This window comes from Eimeria maxima, genomic scaffold (assembly GCF_000499605.1).
Source record: "Eimeria maxima Weybridge genomic scaffold, Emw_scaff4, whole genome shotgun sequence".
Classification (NCBI taxonomy): domain Eukaryota; phylum Apicomplexa; class Conoidasida; order Eucoccidiorida; family Eimeriidae; genus Eimeria; species Eimeria maxima.
Genome location: NW_013563837.1, coordinates 12,838 through 32,930, shown reverse-complemented (window position 1 = coordinate 32,930; position 20,093 = coordinate 12,838). Strand labels below are relative to the sequence as shown.

Genomic DNA, 20,093 nt, shown 5'->3' with positions numbered 1-20,093 from the left:
CCTAAATACATCTAGATGGGAAATGCGTGCAAATCCGGAACAGCCACTCCTGCTGCTTCTCCAGCTATCTCTCATAATCCCTAAACCCTAAATGACAGGTAGTACCTGCTGCATACACCTGGACGACGCGTCGGCCCAAATGCTGCTGCTGTTGCTGCTGTTGCTGCAGGGTTTGCCTCGATTTGCTGCTTCGCATTGTGGGGTTGGAGTTGCCTCCTGCCTTCCTCAATGATCCAGCGACGGCGGAAGCCAGCAAAGGTACTGCTGTGGTTGCTGCTGCGGTTGCTCCTCTTGTTGCTTGTGTTGTTCTTTCTCGAGTTCTGCTCCTGCGGGCCGTGCAGTATTGGATACCCCCGGGATGATGCCACTGCTGCGGTTGCTGCGGGTGCAGATTTATTTCAAGCGCAAAGCCGCATTTTGCTGTTCATCTGCTACTTGCTGAAGAACAAAGCCACAGGCGACAGCAGCAACAGCAACGCTAGCAGCAGCAGCAGCAGTTTGGACAGCTTCACAACAAAGGCGCTGCAGCAGCTGCCGCAAGTGATGGTTAGGCTGCTCCAGGCCCTCAAGCCACCGCTTTTCCTCAAGAGAAAGACTGTAAGCCCTGAACCCTAAGCCGTAAACCCTAGATATAAACCACCAGCCAGTAGTGTCTCCTGCGGACCCTTGTCTTTGCCAGCAGGGTTACAGCGTCGGCTGGCTTGAAGGCAGTCTTTCCTCTTGCCAAACCCTCAACCGTAAACGGTGATTTTGGGGTGTCTATGCAGGTACACGAGGCGGCAAAACTGCTGGCAGCATCTCCCTTTGTGTCGGCATTAAACCCCGTTGTGGAGCAGCTGATGGCCTTGGAGCTTGCAGTGTTTACAGAACGCATCGACTCCTGTTTGCTAAGGTGGGGGTTAAAGGTTTAGGGTCACCGGTTGAGGGCGTAGGTTTTAGTGGTTAAGGACTGACGGGTTGAGCTCAAAGGAAAAGGACTAGAGTTTGGGGGGAAGAAAGGTTTGAGGGCTTAGGGTTTAGGTCTTGTGTGTGTTGTGGCCCAGGGTGTACACCATATGTCATCTCCACGACTTTTTGCTTATTTTCCCTTCGCCTATTTGCGTTTCTCTCTCTCTGCTGCTGCGGATAGTGCGTTGGTGCGGTTTGCTGCTGCTGCAGTCTAGGCCGCACCTGTCAGCAGCAGCAGCAACAGCAGCAGCAGCTGCAGCAGCAGCAGCGCTCAAGTCGTTTGAGAATGAAGATGGCGGGGCTTTCCATGCCGCGGCAGCGGCAGCGGCGGCAGCAGCAGCAACGGCAGCAACCGAAACAGAACGCAGTGGGGGCCTTGGTGCAACAACAGCAGCAACAGCAGCAGCCGCAGCAACCGGAGGAACCCTGCTAGCCGATCTGAGCATTCGGCATTTGGTTGCAAAGCTGTTGAACTTTGTCTGTGATTTGGCAGTCAACAAGTTTTCAGATGCTGCAGCAGCAGCAGCAGCAGCTGAAGCATCAGCAGCAGACACAGAAGCAGCAACGGGACCTGCTACAGCAGACCCTGGTGCTGCTTCATACAAAACCGCGGCCGACGCTGCAGCCACACCACAAACATCTGCGGCTCATGCGGGACATGTAGACACGTCAGCAATGGGTGCTGCCGCTGCACCTGCTTCTGCAGCAGACACTCATGGGAGCCAAACACGCGACGCAGCGCCCGATGCAGCAGCAACAGCAACGGCAGGGGCGCAATCAACAGCAGGAACTGTAGCAGGAGCGACAGGGGAAGCTTGGCAAGGACAAGGAGCTACAGCAGTAAACAGCAGCAGCACCAGCAAGGAAACAGTGCAGCGCATGCAGAAGGAAACAATGAATTTGCTGCTTCTAGCCCTGCGTATACTTTGCTCTTGTCTTGTGGAGCTTCAGGCAGAAATCCCGCATGTATGTTTACGGTTTAGGGTTAGGGTTTGCTACATGCAGTTTAGAGTCTAGGGTTTTATGCTGAGTGCAAACCGTTTTGGGGGGTTGGGAATGGGGGTTTAGTGCTTAGGGTTTGGGGTTCAGGGTTTGTGTGGTATCTGCTGCGGGGCGATGTTTTCAGATGCATGCAGCGGCTTGCAGCGACGGCCTTGAAGAGGCCGAAATCAGCGTTAGCAGTAGCAGAAACCGAGTTTATTTTTATCCGCCTGCAGTGCCTCTGCCAGGGGTTGGGGGATCAGCAGCGGGACCCGCAGGAACAGCAGCAGCAGCAGCAGCTGCTGCTGCAGCAAAGCCGCTGACCCCGCAACAGCAGCAAATATACCAGGGATTTTTGAGGGAAACAAAGAGTTTGCTGCGCAGCACCTGTATAGCTCTGCGTTGTCTAGTCTATCAGATTGTGGTGCTGCCTCTGCAGCAGCAGCAGCGCCGTCAGCAGCAGCAGCAACAACAGCAAGGGGCGGCAGGCTCGTCGTTTCCTGCAGGCCCAGCAGCTGCATCTGGAGGAGGTAGCGGCAATAGCAGCAGCAACAAAAGGACATCCTTCGATGTGCGGTTGCTCCCACAAGGGCAGATGCTGCCTCCTGGGTATAGGGGCTTGCTTGCTGAAGCCTTCTATGCCACTGTAGGCAGCGCGCTTACTTATGCAAAGGTAAACCCTAAGCCCTAAACCCTAAAGATCCTTTCCTAAACTGCAGTCGATCTGTACAGGCAAATTTCGACTCCAACACGTGCCTGCAGCAACCCTCCAAAATCGGCCCTCTAGATGCTTCCAGTTGCTCCTCCATTAGGGTGACCGCGAGGATTTAAATTTTAGGTTTTAGGGTTTGGTGTTGGCTGCCGCAGTGCTTTGCATATGCCGCGACGTCAAGGCTGCAGCACCATGTTGAAGAGGGCGGCATTGGCTGCACCCTCATTGCCTTACCTCCCACGTACCCCGTGGCGGGCTCCTTGTTCAAGGTGAGGGTCTAGCGTTTAGGTTTTAGCGGCTTTGAGGGTCTTGGGTAAGGGCGCATCAGGGCTTAGGGTGTTTGGGGGTGTTTGGCGTTTTTTTTTCGAAATTTTAGGGGATTAGGGTTTACGGATTAGGGTTTAGGGTTTACTGTTCACGGTTTCGGGTCTATGGTGTTTCAGGGTATACCGGAGGCAGTGGAGGTATTGGGGTTGAATGTTGCCCAAGTGGAGGAGAAGGAGTTGCTGGAACTTGCCTCTTCTTCTCTTGCCTTTTTGCATCCTTCCGATGCTGCTGCATTTGCTGCTGAAGCAGCAGCGCCCCTGCAGCAGCTTCTGGCTCTTTACCCGCAATGTGTTGGCCTCATTCAATTCTTCTTGGGGCACCAACACACCAGCAAGGTAAACCCGAAACCATCTTTACCCTTCCACACCCGGAACCTCCCTTCCCTGTGCTGGCCCCTCCCAGCTACCCTCCTGTGGGGTTAATTTTCTACGGTTTAGGGTTTGGGATTTGCTGTTTTTGCAGACGTTTGCCTGGGCCTTCTTAGAATATTTGACCCCTCGGCTTTCGCTGCTGAGGGAGCGGCGTGCAGCGCTTCTACCCCCGATGCAGCCGCAGCGCAACCGAATCATCCCCTGCATGCGTAACAGCAGCAGCAGCAGCAGCACCTACAGCAGCAGCGGCAGCAGCGACAACAGCAGCAACAGCAGCGGGAACCGGCATAGCGATGAGGTCCTCCTTGAGGTGTATAGACAGTTTGATGGGTGCACACAACTCTCAGGGGAGGCGAGCGATCTACTGATGTTACCCTTAGAAATGCAAGTCCCCGTCGCTGGCCAAGGTCCGCTAATAGCTACACCCTAAACCCTAAAACTCTAAGACAGGCGCAGCGGTCAAACGGAAGTGTTTGGCAGAGGGGTTTTTGCACATGGGCCTAGTTTTGAATTGTTTAGGAAGTTTTACGGTGTGCGGTTTAGGGTTTGGTGTTTGTGGATGTGCAGGCGTGTTGTGTTTAATGCCCTTTCCGCATATATCTGCTCAACTTGTGGGGCCATCGCAAGCCCCTGATGCTGCAGCAACATGCGCAAGGCATGCATGGCAGCGGTTGTGTGCAGCACGGCCTCCTGCTGCTGCTTCTGCTGCGGCTGCTTGTGGCTGCTGCTGCAGCAACAGCAGTAGCAACAGCTGCAGCAGCAGCAGCAGCAGTAACTTCTGCTGCTGCAGCAGCACAGGAGGCAGACCCCCCAGACAGCTGGGCTTGTCTCAGCAACTCCTCTTTTCCGTCGACATCTTTGATCGAGCTGATGCAGTCGCGGCCCAGGACGCATTCAAGGTAAGCCGAAACTCTAAACCTTACCTAACCCCCAAGCCCTAACCATAAAGCCTAAGCACGTCATGCTATACCGCTTGCCGCAAACTCTCGCATGCAAGCCCAAAACCTCCAGATGAATTCAACAACGCAATCCTTGCAATTTCGGGTTCTACACCACGCCAGCCCCACGCGCCATAGGGTTGAGGGTTTAGACTGAAGGGATTGGGGGTTGTTTCTCAGGTTTGCGACCCAGTGGTTGACGCCGCCATATTGCGTGGGGCCTCCCGAGTGCCTGAAAGCTCGCAGCAGTTTATTGTGAACCATCAGGATGTGCTTAAGGTATGCTGCTCCTCCTGCTGTTGCTGCTGCTGTTGCTGCAATGGTGGTTTATCTGCCGTGGGTTTCTGGGTATCTCTCTACTTGCAACGGGAGTGTCCGGACGAATGCACTATCTTGCTGGTGCTCGCCTGATTCTGCTGCTGCTGTTTCTACTTGTGCTGGTGCCGCTGCAGGCCCATGGTTCTACGATATTGACTCTACCTGAGTTGTGCAGCAGCTCAGGCAACAGCAGCGTCAGTCCGCATGCACCAGATTTTGCTTCTGCTGCTGCTGCTAGCAGCCTCTCCGAGATATCTCCTCGCCTGTCAAGGGTCGGCTTGGAGCGGCTGCTACTGCAACAGCAGGAGCACTGTTGCATATACCCCTCCACGTATCTTCCTCAGTACTACGGCAAGGAGGGCTGCTGCTGCTGCGCATGCACGGACGCAACAGCAGCAGCAGTGGCGGCAGCAAAAGCTTCTGCGACTTCACCCGCCGCTGCAGCAGCAGCTGCTGCTACTGTTGCTGCTGCTGGGCCCATCAGTGTGCAGCAGCGGAAGCTTGGCTGCCGCTGCGGCCGCTGCTCCCCTCTGTTACCGCAGCCGACGCAGCACACTGCTGCTGCTGCTGCTGCTGCACAGATGGTGCAGAGAATGCTGCAGCTGCGCAGTGCGGATGAGCCCAGTGCGGGGCCATCTGCTGCAGCTCCGAATGCGGCCCCTGCGCCTGCAGGTACACCAGCAAGAGCAGCAGCAACAACACCAGCAGCAGCAGAAACAGCACCTACTGCTGCTTGGCCCTTCCCTCCTGTTAAGCCTTGGGTGGGTCCCAGCACATACGTTGATACCGGAGATATATGTCCTGGAGAAGACGGCTTGCTACAGGCAGGCACAGGTCAGCAACACACGCCGTAAACATAATCCCTATAAATCCTAGCCAGCCTGTGCCGATTTCGGCACTGTAGGAAGGACTGATGGCACGCCAGCTGGAGCGTCAGATGGAAGGGCTTAGGGTCTAGGCCTCCCAGGGTTCATGGTTTGGGGGCTGGGTTTTAGGGTTTAGGATATAGGTTTTGGAGTGGCTTTTCAGGGTTCTGCCGCATGAGTCCCGTTGCTTCACTAGTGCGGCTATTCCGGTATCTGCTCAAGGCGGTCGTCGGTTGTCGGGACTGCGAAGCTACTCTCGTAAAACCTAAACCCTAATAAAGACTTGTGTTGCAAAGACCACACCATAAACATACTGCACAGAAAACCCTGACCCTATACGATAGCGCGTTGAAGACTACTGGGAGGTCTTGCCAAGCGGCGTTGGTTGCCCTCACCAAACCCTGAACCACTACTTTGTTTCTTTCTACCTGCAGGCATACCCATTCCTCCAACACATCTGTAGAAGCAGCGCTCACCTGGCTAGTATAAGCAACTTTTCGCATGTGTTGCTGGGTCTGCTAAGAGTCTTTCTGCGCCAGATAACCCCACCTGGTAGGGATTAGGGCTTAGGGCTTAGGGTGTACGGCTATGTGCAGAGGGAGGGCGCTTGTTAGGGGAGCTTGCAAGCGAAAGCTGCTCCTGTGGAACGCTACTGCGGGGATATTGAGCCTTGATCTAGGGTTTAGGGCCTATGGTGTACGCGTGTCTGCAGGTCGATCGATCCATTTCTTTGCTTCCTTCACCCCTCTGTTACATTCTTACCTCCAGACGTGTGCAGCGCAGCAGCAGTCCGGTGGGTTCACCATATGAGCCTTAGGGCTTAGGGTTTAGAATGTAGAGTTTGCAGTACGGGTTGGTATTAGTGTGGCCTGGGGGGTGGATGACGAAATTGCTGGGAAAACGGTGACCCGAAGGGTTCAGGAATTAAGCGTGGAGGTTGGGGGTTTATTATTTGCTGCAGCCCCGGACGTGTTGAAAGACTTGTGGATAGAGTTCTCGCTCTTGGCCCCTGCAAGACTGAAGCACCTGCTGCCTCACATGGGTAAACCCTAATCCCTCGCCTTCGTATCTGGGTGTTTATTGTAAAGGTCATGAAGCGGTTGAGCAGGGTCCAGGGGTTAGGGTTTCGAGCACTGCCGCTCTCCATTGCGGGGGTTTTGCTGCCTCGATTGAGTTCGAGGATGTTTGGTTGGCCTTGAGCAGGGAGCGGCTACAACGGGTTTAGGGTTTACGGTTTGCGGTTTAGTGTTTCGGGCTTGTCTTTAGGGTTTTTGGTGTATCCGCTTCTGCGGTCTCTACGAAGCTCCGATGCGGATCTTTTAACTCTTAGTCTTCGCACAATTGAATTATGGGTAGAACATCTTCACGCTGATTTTGTTTATCCCGTCCTTGCGTCTCAGGTAAACCCTAATCCCTTGCTTCTAGCAACATCATGCTATAGTCGCAAACCCTAAATCTTGCAGCTAGCCCACGTTCTGTCCGCAAGACCCAAACACTCCCTACCATTCCTAAACCCTCCGGGCGGAATTTGTGCTAAACGCAGTTATTGCACGCAGAAGGCTTCGTGCTAAAGTGTTTAAGGTTTAGGGGTTGGGTTTTTGTGGTTACAGGTGCAGCAGGGGGCGCGGCAGCAGCGAAGAACATTGCTGTTGTCAGCGTTGCTGCAGTTGCTGCAGCCGCTGCCTCCTCCTGCCCCGACGCCGTCGTTGCTGCTGTCTCGCTACTTCATAACAAGCTGTAGCAGCAGCAGTAGCAGCAGCAGCAGCATCGTGCAGCAACAGCAGCACGAGAAGCATGCAGAGATGGTCATAAAAATCCTCGGCAAGCTCGGAGGAAAGAACAGAGCTTTCTTAAAAGACGCAGCTGTCTGTACACCCGAACCCTATTTTAAGCCGGTCCTCAGCATCGGCCTCCCTATAGGACCTTGCAGCAGCAGCAGCGGGGACTCACAGCGGCAATCTGTAGAAGTTGATGATGATTGTTTGCTGGTTGCTGCAGAACCGCTGCAGCAGCGCCATCACCAGCAGGAACAGGAACGCGTTGCATGCATGACTGCAGCCGCAGCAGCAGCACACCGCAACTACAGCAACAGCAGTGCCAGCCGCATCTGCTACGAAACTGTGCTGCAGCTGGGTCTTGATCGCGTCGTAGCGCTTGTGCTGCAGCTGCTGCAGCACGCTGATGCAGACAGAGCAGCAGCAAGTCTGTGCTATGCTTCTGAGCCGCTTCTTACTTCTGTGGGATCTCGTATTGCAGCACCACCGCACCAGCAGCAACAACAGCAGCAGCCGCGGCGGCAGCAGCCAGCTGTCCGCGCTCTGAGGAGAGCTCTATCGATCATCCGCAGCCAAAAGAGCAGCAACAGCAGTAGCGGCAGCCCAAGCGATGCCAGCGAGAGCAGCACGACTGCAGAAGAGGATTCGGAGGAGGAAATCGGCGGAAGCAATAGCCCTTCAGCAGAAGCAGCTGCAGTTGAGACAGCGGAGCGGGAAGGCCTGCAGCTGCTACATGGGCTTTTTGCTTCCGACGGCGCTGCATCCCCCGGCTTGTGTCTCTCCTTATGCGAGAGTTGTGTTGCTGCAGACATGCGCAGCAGTGCAGGGCAGCTGCTGCAGCAGGTGCTGCTGCTGCTTGTTGACTTCGATTCTCCCCTCTCCTTATACTGGTTGCTGCTTACCACCCGTGCTGCAGCTACTACGCTGCAGCAACAGCAACAACATCAGCATCAGCAGCCGCGAGTCATCTATGTGAAGGACAGCAGAAAGGAGAGCAGCAGCAGCAGTAGTACGGCCATTCCTGATGCTAGTGGGCTCCCGCTGCTGCCACAGTCGGGTGCCCGGCTACCTGCTGCTGTTGCTGCTGCGCTGCAGCAGCAGCATGTAGATTTTTGCAGCGATAGGGTGATACCTACAGCAGTAGCAGCACAGCATCAGGAGCTGTTTGAGCGGCAGCAGTTGCTGCTGCAGCAACAGCAACAGCAATGGGACGGTCTTGCTGCTGCTGCGGTTGCTTATCCCCTAGATAAGCGGCGTGCTGCACTGCGGTCTAGGTGCCACAGGGAGGCGGAGCAGCTGCTGCTGCAGCAACTGCTTCAGGCCTTGCTGCTTCTTGCATGCGACGACGCTGTCTATGAAAGCCGGCAGCAGCAGCTAGCCGTGCTCAGGGAACGCGATCTGCCCCCTGACCAACGGAAGCAGCAGCAGCAGCAGCAGCAGGAGACGACAACCAGCAGCAGCTGTGCAACATTTGTCTACAACTTGCTGCAGCACTGCGCACTCATCTTTGCTGCTCGTGTGGGGTCAGAGGATGCCCCTCTCCTCTCCAGCAGCGCGGCGCTGCACGAAGTAAGGGCTTACGGCTTAGGGTTTGGAGAGAGCCGGTGTCGCTTGGCTGCCTGCCCTTCTGTAGTGAAGCCTATTGTGTCTTAGTCATATAAACATATACGTCGATAAATAGATAAAGATACATATAGAACTGTTAATTATACTATTATCTATATATATTAAAAGTACATTGTGTGCGTGTGTGTGACTGTGTTGGGGTGTGTATTCAGCTGGACGCTGCATGCGTTGTTAGGGCATTGATTGGTTGTCTTCGCGTTGAAGCATCAGCGTTGCTGCCAACATTGCATGCAGTCCGAGCTCTGGAGAACTGCTGCAAGACGTTTGTCTTGGTGCGCTTCAGGGTTTAGGGCTTGTTGGGGTTTGTTAGAGTTTCGTCGTGCGTTTCGAGGGTTTGTATGGATTCTTGGGTTTAGGGGGATATCCATCCACATAGCAAGAGTACAAAGGCCTAGTTTTCCTTACGGTGCATCAGTTCTAGCAAGGGTCTAGGGTTAGTCAGGTGTTAGTGTCGTTAGTGGCGTGCTTGTATATTAAGGTTTATGGTCTAGGATTTACGCTTCAGGGCTTGGGGTTTATGGTATTGATCTGCAGGTGCAACCGGGTTGTGCAGCAGCTGGCTGCAGCAGCAACTTGTTGGTGGTTTGCTGTGGGGCCCTTGTACGTCTTTGCTTCTCTTCTAGTATAGCTGAGAGGACAGGCGGCTGTTTTGCCTTCCTTCGTCTTCTTCGTTGTCTTCCTCCTCTTTGGTCACGCAGACATTTCCTACGAATCGCCCAAGCAGCCATCAATTGCCTCAAATGTGCAGGTGCGAAGCGAGGGTGTAGGGTTGATGGAAGGGCAGGCGAGCTTCGAGGGTTTAGAGGTTACGTATTAGAGGGTTTAGGATCTTGCGGTTGCGTGGGGTTGCCAGAGTTGGGTTGAGAGTGGCTACGACTTAGGTTTTAGAGTCTTAGGGTGGTTTTGGATGGATTAAGGGTTTGGGCGTTGGGTGGTGTAGGGTTGATGCCTTCGGGAGATTAAGGGTAGGTCGGCCTCGTGGTGTGTAGGGTTTAAGGTTTAGGGTTTTGTGCGGCTTGTTGCAGAGGGTACGGATGCGCGGTTGAGTGCCTCTCTAGCGGAGGAGTTGATGCTGTTGCTGCTGGCCCACAGCTGCCTTGGTTACTGCGGTAGAGTGCGCCTGCCTTGGCTGCTGCAGCTGTTCCGTTACGTGGGAACGCATCAGCAACTGTCGCAGCAGCAGCAAGAGCAGCAGCAGCAATACGAGCAGCAGCTCCTACAGCAGCAGGCCCACTCCCCCTTCCTTCGTGGCGTCCTGGCTGCAGCTGAAGCTGATGCGGCCTTAGGTGCTGCAGCAGATGCTGCAGCAGCACATGCCGCAGACCCAGCAGCAGCAGCAGCTGCTGCTGCTGCGGCGCCCCCTCCAGATGCCAAATGGGCCTTACCTCCTCCCATTCCTGAGGACTACCCGCTGCAGCAGCAGCAGCGGCGGCAGCCATACGCTGGAGGCCCTTGGTGGCTGAAACGCAGCGAATTCATTACGCTGCACCAGCTACAGCAGCAGCTACAGCTACAGCAGCAGCAGCAGCAGCAGCAGGGTCTGCATGCGCGTTCGTCGTGTGGCAGCCTCGACGATTGCTCTTCTCCCACATCGCCAACGCCTACACAAACACCACCACAAGCACCATCATCAGTGGCAGCAGCAGCAGATGCTTCTCAAGACGAAGACACGGGAAGGTTGCTGCAGCGAGTTTGGCGTTGCATGGATGTGCATTTGCTGCCAGCAGTCTTCCATCAGAATCCGATCTGCAGGGAATCTGCACAGCGACTGCTGCTCCTGTTGCCGTTGCTGATAGGCAGCAGTGCAACAGAAATCCTGAGTCACAGCAATGCAGCAGCTGCTGCTACTGCTGCCTCAACAGCAGCAGCAGCTGCTGCTAATGGGGTGGAGGGCAGCAGCCCCGGAGTTACCGGTGAGGACAAACTACTGCTGCCACAACAGCAGCAACAGGGGGCATCAGCAAGTTCCCGCCACAGCAGCAACAGCACCAACCCCAACAGTAGCAGCAACAGCAGCAGTAGCAACAGCAACAACAACAACAACAGCTGGCCGCTGCTGAGAGTGCTGCGATGGGTAACACTGCGACACCTGCGGCTGCTATCTCCTTTGTGGCAATCGGCCTTTTTAGATTGTGTTTGTTTTGTTGCTGCTTTGCGGCCTTCTCCCCGTGGTCTTGTCCCTGGTAAAGCTGCTCTTGCAGCTGTTGGTGCTGCAGCAGCAGCTGCAGCAGCAGCTGCTGCTACAACTCCCGGTGCGCCGGAGGATCCAGCTGCAACTGGCACCGGCGCAGCAGCAGCTGCTGCTGCTGCCGTTGCTGCCGCTAATGCTGCAGCAGCAGATGGACTTACTGTCATCTGCTGGTTGTTGGACGACACTCTCGCTGTTGTTTACCGCGGCCTCCAGAGCTTTGCTGCTGCTGCTGCCACTGCTGCAGCAGCACAAGCTGCTGCTCTGGGTGTTGGTGGTGCAGCAGCAGCAGAATCGCATCACCAGCAACAGCAGCAACAACAGCAGCAACAGCAGCAGCAGCAGCAAGAACAGCAGCGAGATGGAGGCGGCACGCCACCTGCTGGTGCACCTCACAACAGCAGCAACTCCAACACCCCAGGCAGTGCCCAAAGCGCTACTGCAGCTGCGCCGTCCCCAGCAGGGGCAGCAGCAGCAACAACGGCCGCAGGAGCAACACCGACAGCAGCAGCAGCGGCAGCAACGGCGAAGCAAGCGCCTGCAGCTACAGGGGCTGTCCCGTCTATATCGGTTGAGGCGGATGCATTAAATGTACGTCAGACCCCAAACTGTAGACCCTAACATCGTGGCTGAACCAGATACTGTTCTGCTGTTGATAGCCTTGCATGCTGCTCTGTGGGGTAATGCTGCGCTGTTGCTGCTACTGCAGGCATTGCTGCTTGCAATCCGCTTCTTGAAGCTTGCTGTACTGCATGAAGACTGGAGGCCACTGTTGCTGCTGCCGCGGCTTCCGCTGCAGCAGCTGCTGCATGCAGCCCGGAAGGACCAGCCAGCTGCTGCTGCGCAGGTGGCAGGGCCAGCAGGCAACCCAAACAGCGGAACTACCAACAGTAGTTCTCTCAATGCAGCAGCAACCGCGGCAGCAGCAGCCGCTGCTGCTGCTGATGCTAGCGTCCCCTTCGTTATAACATCCGCCCCGCCCTTGGCGCCTGCGCTGCAGCACTGCGTCGTGGGCATTGCCAAGTAAGCAGCATCAACAATGGCAGCAGCAATAGCAGAAACAGCAACGGATGCTGTATGGAAGAGCAATAACCGTAGCGGAAGGCAAATGTTTTGTTGTGCTTTGGTGTGTCTTGTTGTTCTGCAGCTGCCTCTTCCTCCCCTTCGAGGACCTGTCGCGAGCAGCAATGCATGCGCTGAAGGTGCTGCTACAACACGAGCGAAACAGCAGCAGGAGCAGCAGCAGCAATTCTGGGAGCAGCAGACTGGTTGCTGCTGCGCTGGAGGATATTGTATGGCCTGCTGTTGAGCAACAGTTGGAGGCGGCGGTGGCGTCCTCAGCAGCAGGAGCAGCAGACCCTGTGGCAGCAGCAGCAGCAGTAGCAGCAGAACGCCTGGGAGCCGCTTTGCTGCCAAGCGAGAATTATCTTGTGGGGTTGCTGCAGGGGGTTTCGCGATTGCTGCACCTAAACCCTGATGCATGCATTCCTGAGAAGAGGCCCCTGCTGCAAAAACTGCTGCAGCAGCTGCTGCAGCATACCTTTGCTGTTGCTGCACTTGAAGGCTGCTACTCCTCATCTGTGGCATGCTGCGGTAGCAGCAGCACCAGCAGCAGCGGCAACACCCCAGCAGCAGTACGATTCCTGCACAGCGCTGCTCCCGAAGGCATTGCCGCCTCCTCTAACATATTGGTAGGTTTCAGAGGTTCAGTGGTTTTAGGGTTTTAGGATTTTCACGGTCTGCAGTTTTGGGTGTCTACGACGTCTTGAGTGTGAAGCTTTGCTAGCGTTTAGGGTTGAGTTTAAGGTTTAGAGTTTGTCACTGATGCTGTGCTGCAGGTCTGGCGCCCGGCGGCTGCATGCATAGCAGCTCTGGCTTTTATGCCTTCAACTGAAAACTTGCAGCAGCTGCTGCTGTCTTTGCTGCGGCCTTCCGGCAGCAGCAGCAACCCAACAGAGGCACAGCAGCTGCTGCAGCGGCTGCTGGCGTTGCAGTGTCCGCTGTATGCTGCACCCTTAAGTTCCCTCTTCAACCGATTTCCTGCTGATGCTGCTGCTGCACTTTTGCTGCCTTTGCTCACGGAGGCGGGACAGCAACATCTGCAGCAGCAGCAACAGCAGATGCAGCAGCAGCATCAAGTCTTCCAATACTGCAGCATGAAGGAGGCATTCCTCGAGGTGCTGCTGCAGCATCTGGAAATTACTTCGGCCCGGCCTTTGAGGTGAGCTCTGCTGGGGCTGAGTATGCTGCTGCTCATTTACTGTTGCTTCATTTACTGTTGCTGCTGCCGCATTTATTGTTGTTACTGCTGCATTTACTGTTGCTATTGCTGCACTCTCTGGTGCTGCTGCTGCAGGCTGGCGGTGCTGAGGCTTCTTCCTGAAATGAAATCAGCGCTGCGCTCGGAGATGGCGATCAGCAGCACGAGCAGCAGCAGCAGTTTGCGGTTTGCTGCTGTAACAGTCACACGGGTCTGCTTTGCGCTGCAGCAGGCTCATCCCGATCTCCTCTTTGCCGATTTCCTGCTGTCTTCGGCCATTCAGCAACAGCAGCAGCAGCAGCAGCAGAACGCGTCTCTAGTTGAGCTATTCTGTGAGTATTTAGACGCGGCTTCTGACGGGAGCCCTGTGCCGCAGGCGCAGGCGGTGGAAGCGGCAACAGCAGCAGCAGCAGCTGCTGCTGCTGCCTCACCTCCAGCAGAGAAGGGGGCAGCAGCAGCTGCTGCAGCGCTGACTGCAGCAGAAGATTACCACTTACAGGAAGCAGACAGGGAGGAGCTGCTGCTGCAGGCGAAGCAGCTTACAGCCTTCTTGCATTTTGCGGTGTCTCCGGAGCTGCAAGGAAAGGCCGACGCTTACTTACTGGGTTGGCTGCAGCAACAGCAACAGCAGCGGCAGCAGCAGCAACAACAGGAAGAGGTGCCAATGAGCTCTGGTGTATTTGTGGCCTTGATTAGGCAGCAGCAGCAGTTGCTGCAGCAGCAAACCATTGGGGTAATTCGTACACTTGTGCGGTGTTGCAGCATTGGCAGCACTGTCTCTCGTTTTTCTTTTGTACCCCTTTTGCTGCAGCAGCAAATCCTGCCGCAGCTGCTGCTGAGACAAAAGCAACGCCTCCTAATGACCTGCTTCGCAGAGCTGGAGGTGGCTGAGGCAGCAGCTGCGGCTGCAGCAGGAACTGCTCCCTCTGCTTCTGACAGCAGCCCTCCTCCAGGACCTGTTAAGGCGCTGCAGCTCTCCATGGTCGTCGAGCTCTTAGTGCAGCCGGTTCTTCGCGAGCTGCTCCAACCGCAAAGTAGCAGCAGTAGCAGAACTGACAGCAGCAACCCGGAGCAGCCTGTTGGGATGCTGTCTGCAGCAGATTCGAGGCTGCTGCTGCAGTTGCTCAGTGCTGCTGTCGTCAAACTCGAGCCGATCCTGAAGGCCCATGACTCCCTATGGTAATTCGAGGGTACAGGGTTTCGGGTTCGGGCGCCACCATCAGCCAACGCTTGTTCCTGGCCGCACAGTGTTGCTGCTCCAGCACGGCAGCTGCTGCATCCAGATTCATGCCTGTCTTCATTCTGTTGTTGCTGTTGTTCCTGCAGCATGGCCTTCTTGGAGACTGTTAGGGTGGCGGTGCGGCTGCTGCTGTACGACACTAAAGCGCGGCAGCAACTTCTGTCCTTTGCGTGGCGCACAGCGGTGAGTGTTTAGGGTTTAGCCTTCATCAGCTCAAGTGTAGGGTTCGTTGCTGGCTCGGAATTCTGAAAGGCATGGATGCGATTAACTGGAGCATACAGGGTTTATGGTTTAAATTTGAGGGCTTAGGGTTTATGGTTTATGGTTCATGGTTTGATCTGCGCAGTGTCAAGGCGACAGCATTGCCGTACAGCACATGGCGGTGCTCCTGTTGGCTGAGGTATCTAGACACCTGGCGCTGCAGCAGCAGCGGTTGCCGCTGCTGCTGCTGCAGTCCGTGTTATCATGGCAGGCTTCTCCCCGCCCTCAGTTGCTGCGTCGCGCTGCTGGTTTGCTGTTGCAGCAGCTTGTAGGGTTGCCTACTGTATTGCTGCCGCTGCAGCTAGAAGGGAGCAGCAGCGGTGGCAGTAGCAGCTATAACAGCAATAACAACGTCAGCGGCGTCGCCAACAACAGCAGCAGCAACACCAACAACGCCCGCCTTGCGCCTTCTTGGCTGCGGCTGCTGTTGCGTGCCTCTGGAGATATCCCGCTGCTGCAGTTCTTGAGAGTGACGCAACAGCACGAGCACATTTTATTCTTCTATCGGCATTCGGTGGTGCAGCTGCTGCTGGGGGCAGCGCAGCAGCTGGTGCATGTCAGCAGCAGCAGCAGCAACGCAGCCCCGGGGAAAACAGACAGCAGAAAGCATGTACTCGAAATCCTTGATATCTTTATCACGTGGGAGAGACGGGCTGTGCTGCTGCAGTTGCTCAACGGCAGCAAAGACAGCAGCAGTAACAGCAGCGCAGCAGCAGCGGACAAACGCCGTAGGCTGGACTCTGGAGAGCAGCAGCAGCAACAGGAGTCGCAGCAACAGGAGCACCAGCACCAGCAACAGGATGACATACTTGCAGACCTGCCAGCTGCATTGGCTCTATGCAGAGAGCAACAGCAGCAACAGCAGCAGCGGAAGGAGCTGAAGTTGCTGCAGCACATGGGGCAAGTAGTGTACGACAGCAGTGCAGCAATTGCGCAGCAGTTGAATATAGACTTGAAGCAGCAGCTGCAGCAACACGACTGGTGCAGCAGCACCACAGAGTGCAACCTCGTGATGCTGCTGCTGCTCCGCTGCTTAGCAACAAATCCCAAAGACCCAGCAGCAGCAGCTGCTGCGGCTGCAGGTGCTGTTGCTGCTCTCCCGAAGCTCGCGCTGCTGCTGCAGCTACACCCGCAAACGCCGCTGCCGCTGCAGCTCGTTTCAAGACTGTGCCAGCAGGCAAGTACACGGCTTTTAGGGTTTACGGTCTAGGGTTTAGGGTTTAGTATCTAAGATTCAGGGATTAGCGTCTGGATAAATGTTCCTGTATCTGCAGGTGTATGCGGAACCCGCGGCGGCAGCAGTCGCAGCAGCAGGGCAGCAGCAGCTGCCACTAATTGATTTGCATGCTGCGCAGGACCAGCAGCAACAGCCGCAGCAGCAACAGCAGCTTCTGGTGGCACTGGCTGCAGCCCATGTTGCCGTTGAAAACAAGGGAGTAAACTGCACATGCAACGGCTGCAATAGCAGCAGCAGCAACAGCATCATCACCACCATTACCTGCAACAGCAGCATCAGTAGCAGCAACAGCAGCAGCAACAGCAGCAACAGCAGCAGCAACAGCAGCGTAGAAAATTCCATTTGTGCTTGGCGTGGGGGGCTGCGTAATGTGGTGCTGCTGCTGGGGACGTGCTGCAGCAGCAGCAACGCGAGGGTTTGCTCTTCTCTACAGCACTTAACTGCTAAGTTAGTGCTACTGCACCGCCCTTCCGCTGCCTATCTTGCTGCTGCTGGTGCTGGGTCAAAGGCCTTTGCTGCTTGGCGCAGCAGCAATAGCAACAGCAGCAGCAGCAACTGGTGGAGCGCGCCTCCCCCGCAACACTTGAGCCCCGAAGATCTCCTGTATGAGCGCATCGCTGCAGCAATTTCGACGGGTCAGAGCAGCAAGCCCTAAACCCTTAAACCTTCAGGCAGTCTTGCGAATTTCTAAACGTCACAACACTCGCAAACCCCTAAGATTATCAGTAAACCGTAAACCACAAACCCTTTGGTGGAGCACACGAATAGCACGAATAGTACACGAATAGCACGAATAGTGTGTGGGTCGAAAGAGGAATTTATGCTGGAGGGTTTAGTGTCTAAGGTTTGTCATGCAGGGCTGCGATCGCTGTCCAATCCTAAGGAGCGTTTGCTGCTACCAGGGGAGGGTTGTGAAATTAACAGCGTGCCGGTAAGTTACTGTGCCTATGGTTTAGTGTTAGGGCCTAGTAGGGTTTGCGCGCCAAAGTCTAGGGCTTAGTGCTTAGGGCCTATGTTTTTGGTCATTGGGTTTTTCCTGATGAACCTGTAGGTGCGGATGGCAGCAGCGGTGGCGCTGCTGCGGGGACTGATCAGCGGCTCAACAGCAGCAGCAGCAGCGGCAAAAGGCAAGCAGCAGCAGCAGGCGCAGCCGGATGAGGTGTACATACACCTGCGGCTGCTGTTTCCCCTTATGCACGAAGCTGCAGCAGACATCGCCCGAGGCGTTGCAGCGACAATACCGCATAGAAGGCCCTCCGTGTCGGATGCCCAACTCCGTACGCTCTTTGCTGTAGTCTCTCTGCTGCATTGGGAAAGCTCACTGGAGTTGAGGGTTCATTGTTCAGGACTTGTGGTTAGGCCGCATCCCTCGTTAGACACCTATCCGAAGGGGCATAGGGTTGAAGGTTTACGGTTGGGGTTTTGGGGTTTGCGTGCAGAGGAGACTGCGTTGGTACGTTGCTTCTTGTTTCTGACAACGATGTTGTCAACGTCTGCACACATGATATTGGGTGCTCGCGGCTCGGCAGCAGCAGCACAAGCTTCTGCTGCTGCTGCTGCTGCAGGGGATCCTTTGGCCACTGGAGCAGCAGCGGCAGCCGGTGCTGCGCCATTAAACGCAGCAGCAGAAAAGGCTGCTATGCTGCAGTCGCTGCACCGCGCGTTTGCTGCTTGCTGCTCGCCGCTGCATCCACTAGCTTTGGGATGTCTGAACACTGCAGCAAGGCTTGCCTTGGGTCCCTTCTTTTCCCAGCCACAGCAGAAGCAACAGCAGCAGCAGCACCAAGGATGTCTCTGCTGCAGGAGACGTGCTGCTGCTGCTGCTGCCGTCGCGAACCTCGCAGCAGTGCCCGGGGCGAGTTGGAGCGCTTGTAGAGGCAGCAGCTATGCAGCACAGCAGCAGCAGCATCAGAGAGATTTGCTGCAGCTAGAGGAAGTTCAGCTGTTGCGGCTTGAAATAAACCGAAGCACCAGCAGCAGAAGCAGCAGCAGCAGCGCTAGACAAGAGCTAGATGCAGTGGAACAAGAAGCAGCCGCTGCTGCGCGTTCTGCTGCTGCAGCCTTGCAGCACGTCGATGAGGAGCAGCAAGTGCGAACAAAGCGACGTCTCGGCAGCAGCAGCAGCATCAGCGGCAGTAAGGCCAGCGAAGCTGATGCATCAGCAGCAGAGGAAGCATCTCTAGATAATGAGGAGGCTCGAGCTGCTGCAGAGCAGGATTTGTATGGAGTTGACTTTTCTGCAGCACAGGAGCTGCCTGCTGAGGAGCAGCAACAGCAGCAGCAACAGCAGCAGCAGCAGCTTCACAGATGGGAAGAGGACCTGTGGAACACGATTGCAGCAGCAGCACCGCCGCAGCAGCAGCAACGCAAGAAGCAGCAGCTGCGTAGCCTTCCTACCCTTTACAGAAGCCTCAAAGATATGGGAGTCTATGATGCAGACACCGAAGCCTCCTGCTGCTCTTGCAGTAGCAGCAGCAGCAACGGTGACCGCATGCAGATGGACGGCGTACACAGCAGCGAGTGTTGCTGCATGCGCAGCAGCAGCAACAGCAGCAGCAACAGCAGCAAGGGTTTGTTTACTGTTGAGGAGCTGCAGCTTCTGCTAGGGGCTCTTGCACCTTTAGCTTCCCACCGCAGCTCGGAGGTTACGCTGCTGCTGCAGTGGTTAGCTGTTGTTTTTGCTGCTTCTCCTCCTCGTAGAGCTGCAGATTTCTTTGAGCGTACTCACATAGCTGCTGCAGCTCCTGCAGCTCCTGCTGCTGCAACACCAGCACTAGGTCCTGCTTTACTGCAGCAGCAAGTCAAGAATGAGCAACCAGCGGATACACCACCAAATCCTGCTGCTGCAGCTGCTGCAGCTCCTCCTGTTTTAGCTGCCCCTGCACCAGGAGGCCCTGCTGCAGACGCGCAGACCTCTGGCGTCGACGAGTCGCAGCTGCTGCCAGTCCCGCTGCTGCATGCATTGCTTCAGGCCACACAGTCTTCAGTGGCTGGCGTGCGTCGTGCAGCTCTCGTGCTGCTAGACCTGCAGCTGGTGCAGCAACACCGAGTGTATCTGCAGCAGCAGCGGCTGCCGCCTCGGCCCCTTGGGTGTGTAGACAAGCTGCAGATGCTGCTGTTGATGCCCCACTGGGGGGTTCTGTCCTCGCGCAATGTGCTGCACACAATTGTGTCTCTAATGCTGCTCAATGCCAGCAGCAGCAGCAACAGCAGCAGTGGCATTTTAAGTAGCATTGACTTGCTGTCGCAGCCGGCTTTGCCGCCTCGGCAGCTGCTGCGCGATGCTGCTGCTGCGCTGCTGCCGCCGTTGCTGCCGGAGCTGCAGCAGACCCCGACCCTCAACAGCGTGTGCGAGATCAGCGTGCTGCACCATATTCTACAGCAACAGCAGAAACAAGGTGAAGACGGTGCTGCTGCTGAGGGTGTCGCTGCTGTACCCCCGCTGGTGGCCCGTGGTATCGCTGCCTACTCTGCATGCGCGTCTCCGCAGCTGCAACAGCAGCAACAGGAGCAGCAGCAGCAGCAGCAGGAACAACCGCAGCAGCAGCAGAAGCAGGACGGGGCCTACAAGGTTGAGGTGTATCTGCAACTGCAGCGGTCTCAGCACCTGCCTGGGTTTAAGGAGTGGCAGCAATCCTTAGAATCCGCATTGCAGCAGCACGCCTTATTCTGCATGCAGCAGCTACTACCTCCTTCTCCTCCTCAACAGCAGCAGCAGCAGCAATTGTGCCGTCTGCAGGATGGGGAGAGCTTCTTTGGTGGCCTTGAGGTTGTCTCTTTCTTCTCAATCCCCTTAATGTCTTTCCTTCTTGCTGCTGTCTTAAAAGCCGCTTGGTCCATTGCCTCTGAGGAGCAGCGGGAGAATATATCTGAGGCTGTTGCTCTCTTCTTATCTCGGCAGATACACAGCAGCAGGTACAGCAGCAAACCCTAAACCCTAAATATACCCTAAATAAGCCCTACAAACCCACGCACCTTAAACACTGCAACGCCACTCCCGCTATCACTGCATCAATAACCACAAACCCTCTTGCAAGAACCCCGT

At 55.8% G+C, this 20,093-nt stretch overlaps 1 protein-coding gene across 1 annotated transcript in view; it reads left to right on the top strand.

Annotated features, from left to right (window-relative positions):
* The window catches only part of EMWEY_00000620 (hypothetical protein, conserved), a gene marked incomplete at both ends in the record, with an annotated part of 30,761 nt that overhangs the window by 2,090 nt on the left and 8,578 nt on the right, over nt 1-20,093 (top strand). The window contains 29 exons of the mRNA XM_013478345.1: nt 170-258; nt 392-597; nt 768-892; nt 1,044-1,914; nt 2,075-2,602; nt 2,797-2,910; nt 3,085-3,303; nt 3,431-3,746; nt 3,907-4,238; nt 4,458-4,556; nt 4,730-5,429; nt 5,625-5,719; nt 5,896-6,013; nt 6,174-6,254; nt 6,728-6,861; nt 7,072-8,805; nt 9,015-9,134; nt 9,397-9,484; nt 9,888-11,641; nt 11,760-12,073; nt 12,198-12,741; nt 12,889-13,271; nt 13,407-14,489; nt 14,637-14,733; nt 14,897-15,820; nt 16,086-16,683; nt 16,906-16,979; nt 17,100-17,325; nt 17,488-19,963. Coding sequence (XP_013333799.1) covers nt 170-258; nt 392-597; nt 768-892; nt 1,044-1,914; nt 2,075-2,602; nt 2,797-2,910; nt 3,085-3,303; nt 3,431-3,746; nt 3,907-4,238; nt 4,458-4,556; nt 4,730-5,429; nt 5,625-5,719; nt 5,896-6,013; nt 6,174-6,254; nt 6,728-6,861; nt 7,072-8,805; nt 9,015-9,134; nt 9,397-9,484; nt 9,888-11,641; nt 11,760-12,073; nt 12,198-12,741; nt 12,889-13,271; nt 13,407-14,489; nt 14,637-14,733; nt 14,897-15,820; nt 16,086-16,683; nt 16,906-16,979; nt 17,100-17,325; nt 17,488-19,963 — 14,442 coding nt within the window. The remainder of the gene's footprint in view (nt 1-169; nt 259-391; nt 598-767; nt 893-1,043; nt 1,915-2,074; nt 2,603-2,796; nt 2,911-3,084; nt 3,304-3,430; nt 3,747-3,906; nt 4,239-4,457; nt 4,557-4,729; nt 5,430-5,624; nt 5,720-5,895; nt 6,014-6,173; nt 6,255-6,727; nt 6,862-7,071; nt 8,806-9,014; nt 9,135-9,396; nt 9,485-9,887; nt 11,642-11,759; nt 12,074-12,197; nt 12,742-12,888; nt 13,272-13,406; nt 14,490-14,636; nt 14,734-14,896; nt 15,821-16,085; nt 16,684-16,905; nt 16,980-17,099; nt 17,326-17,487; nt 19,964-20,093) is intronic.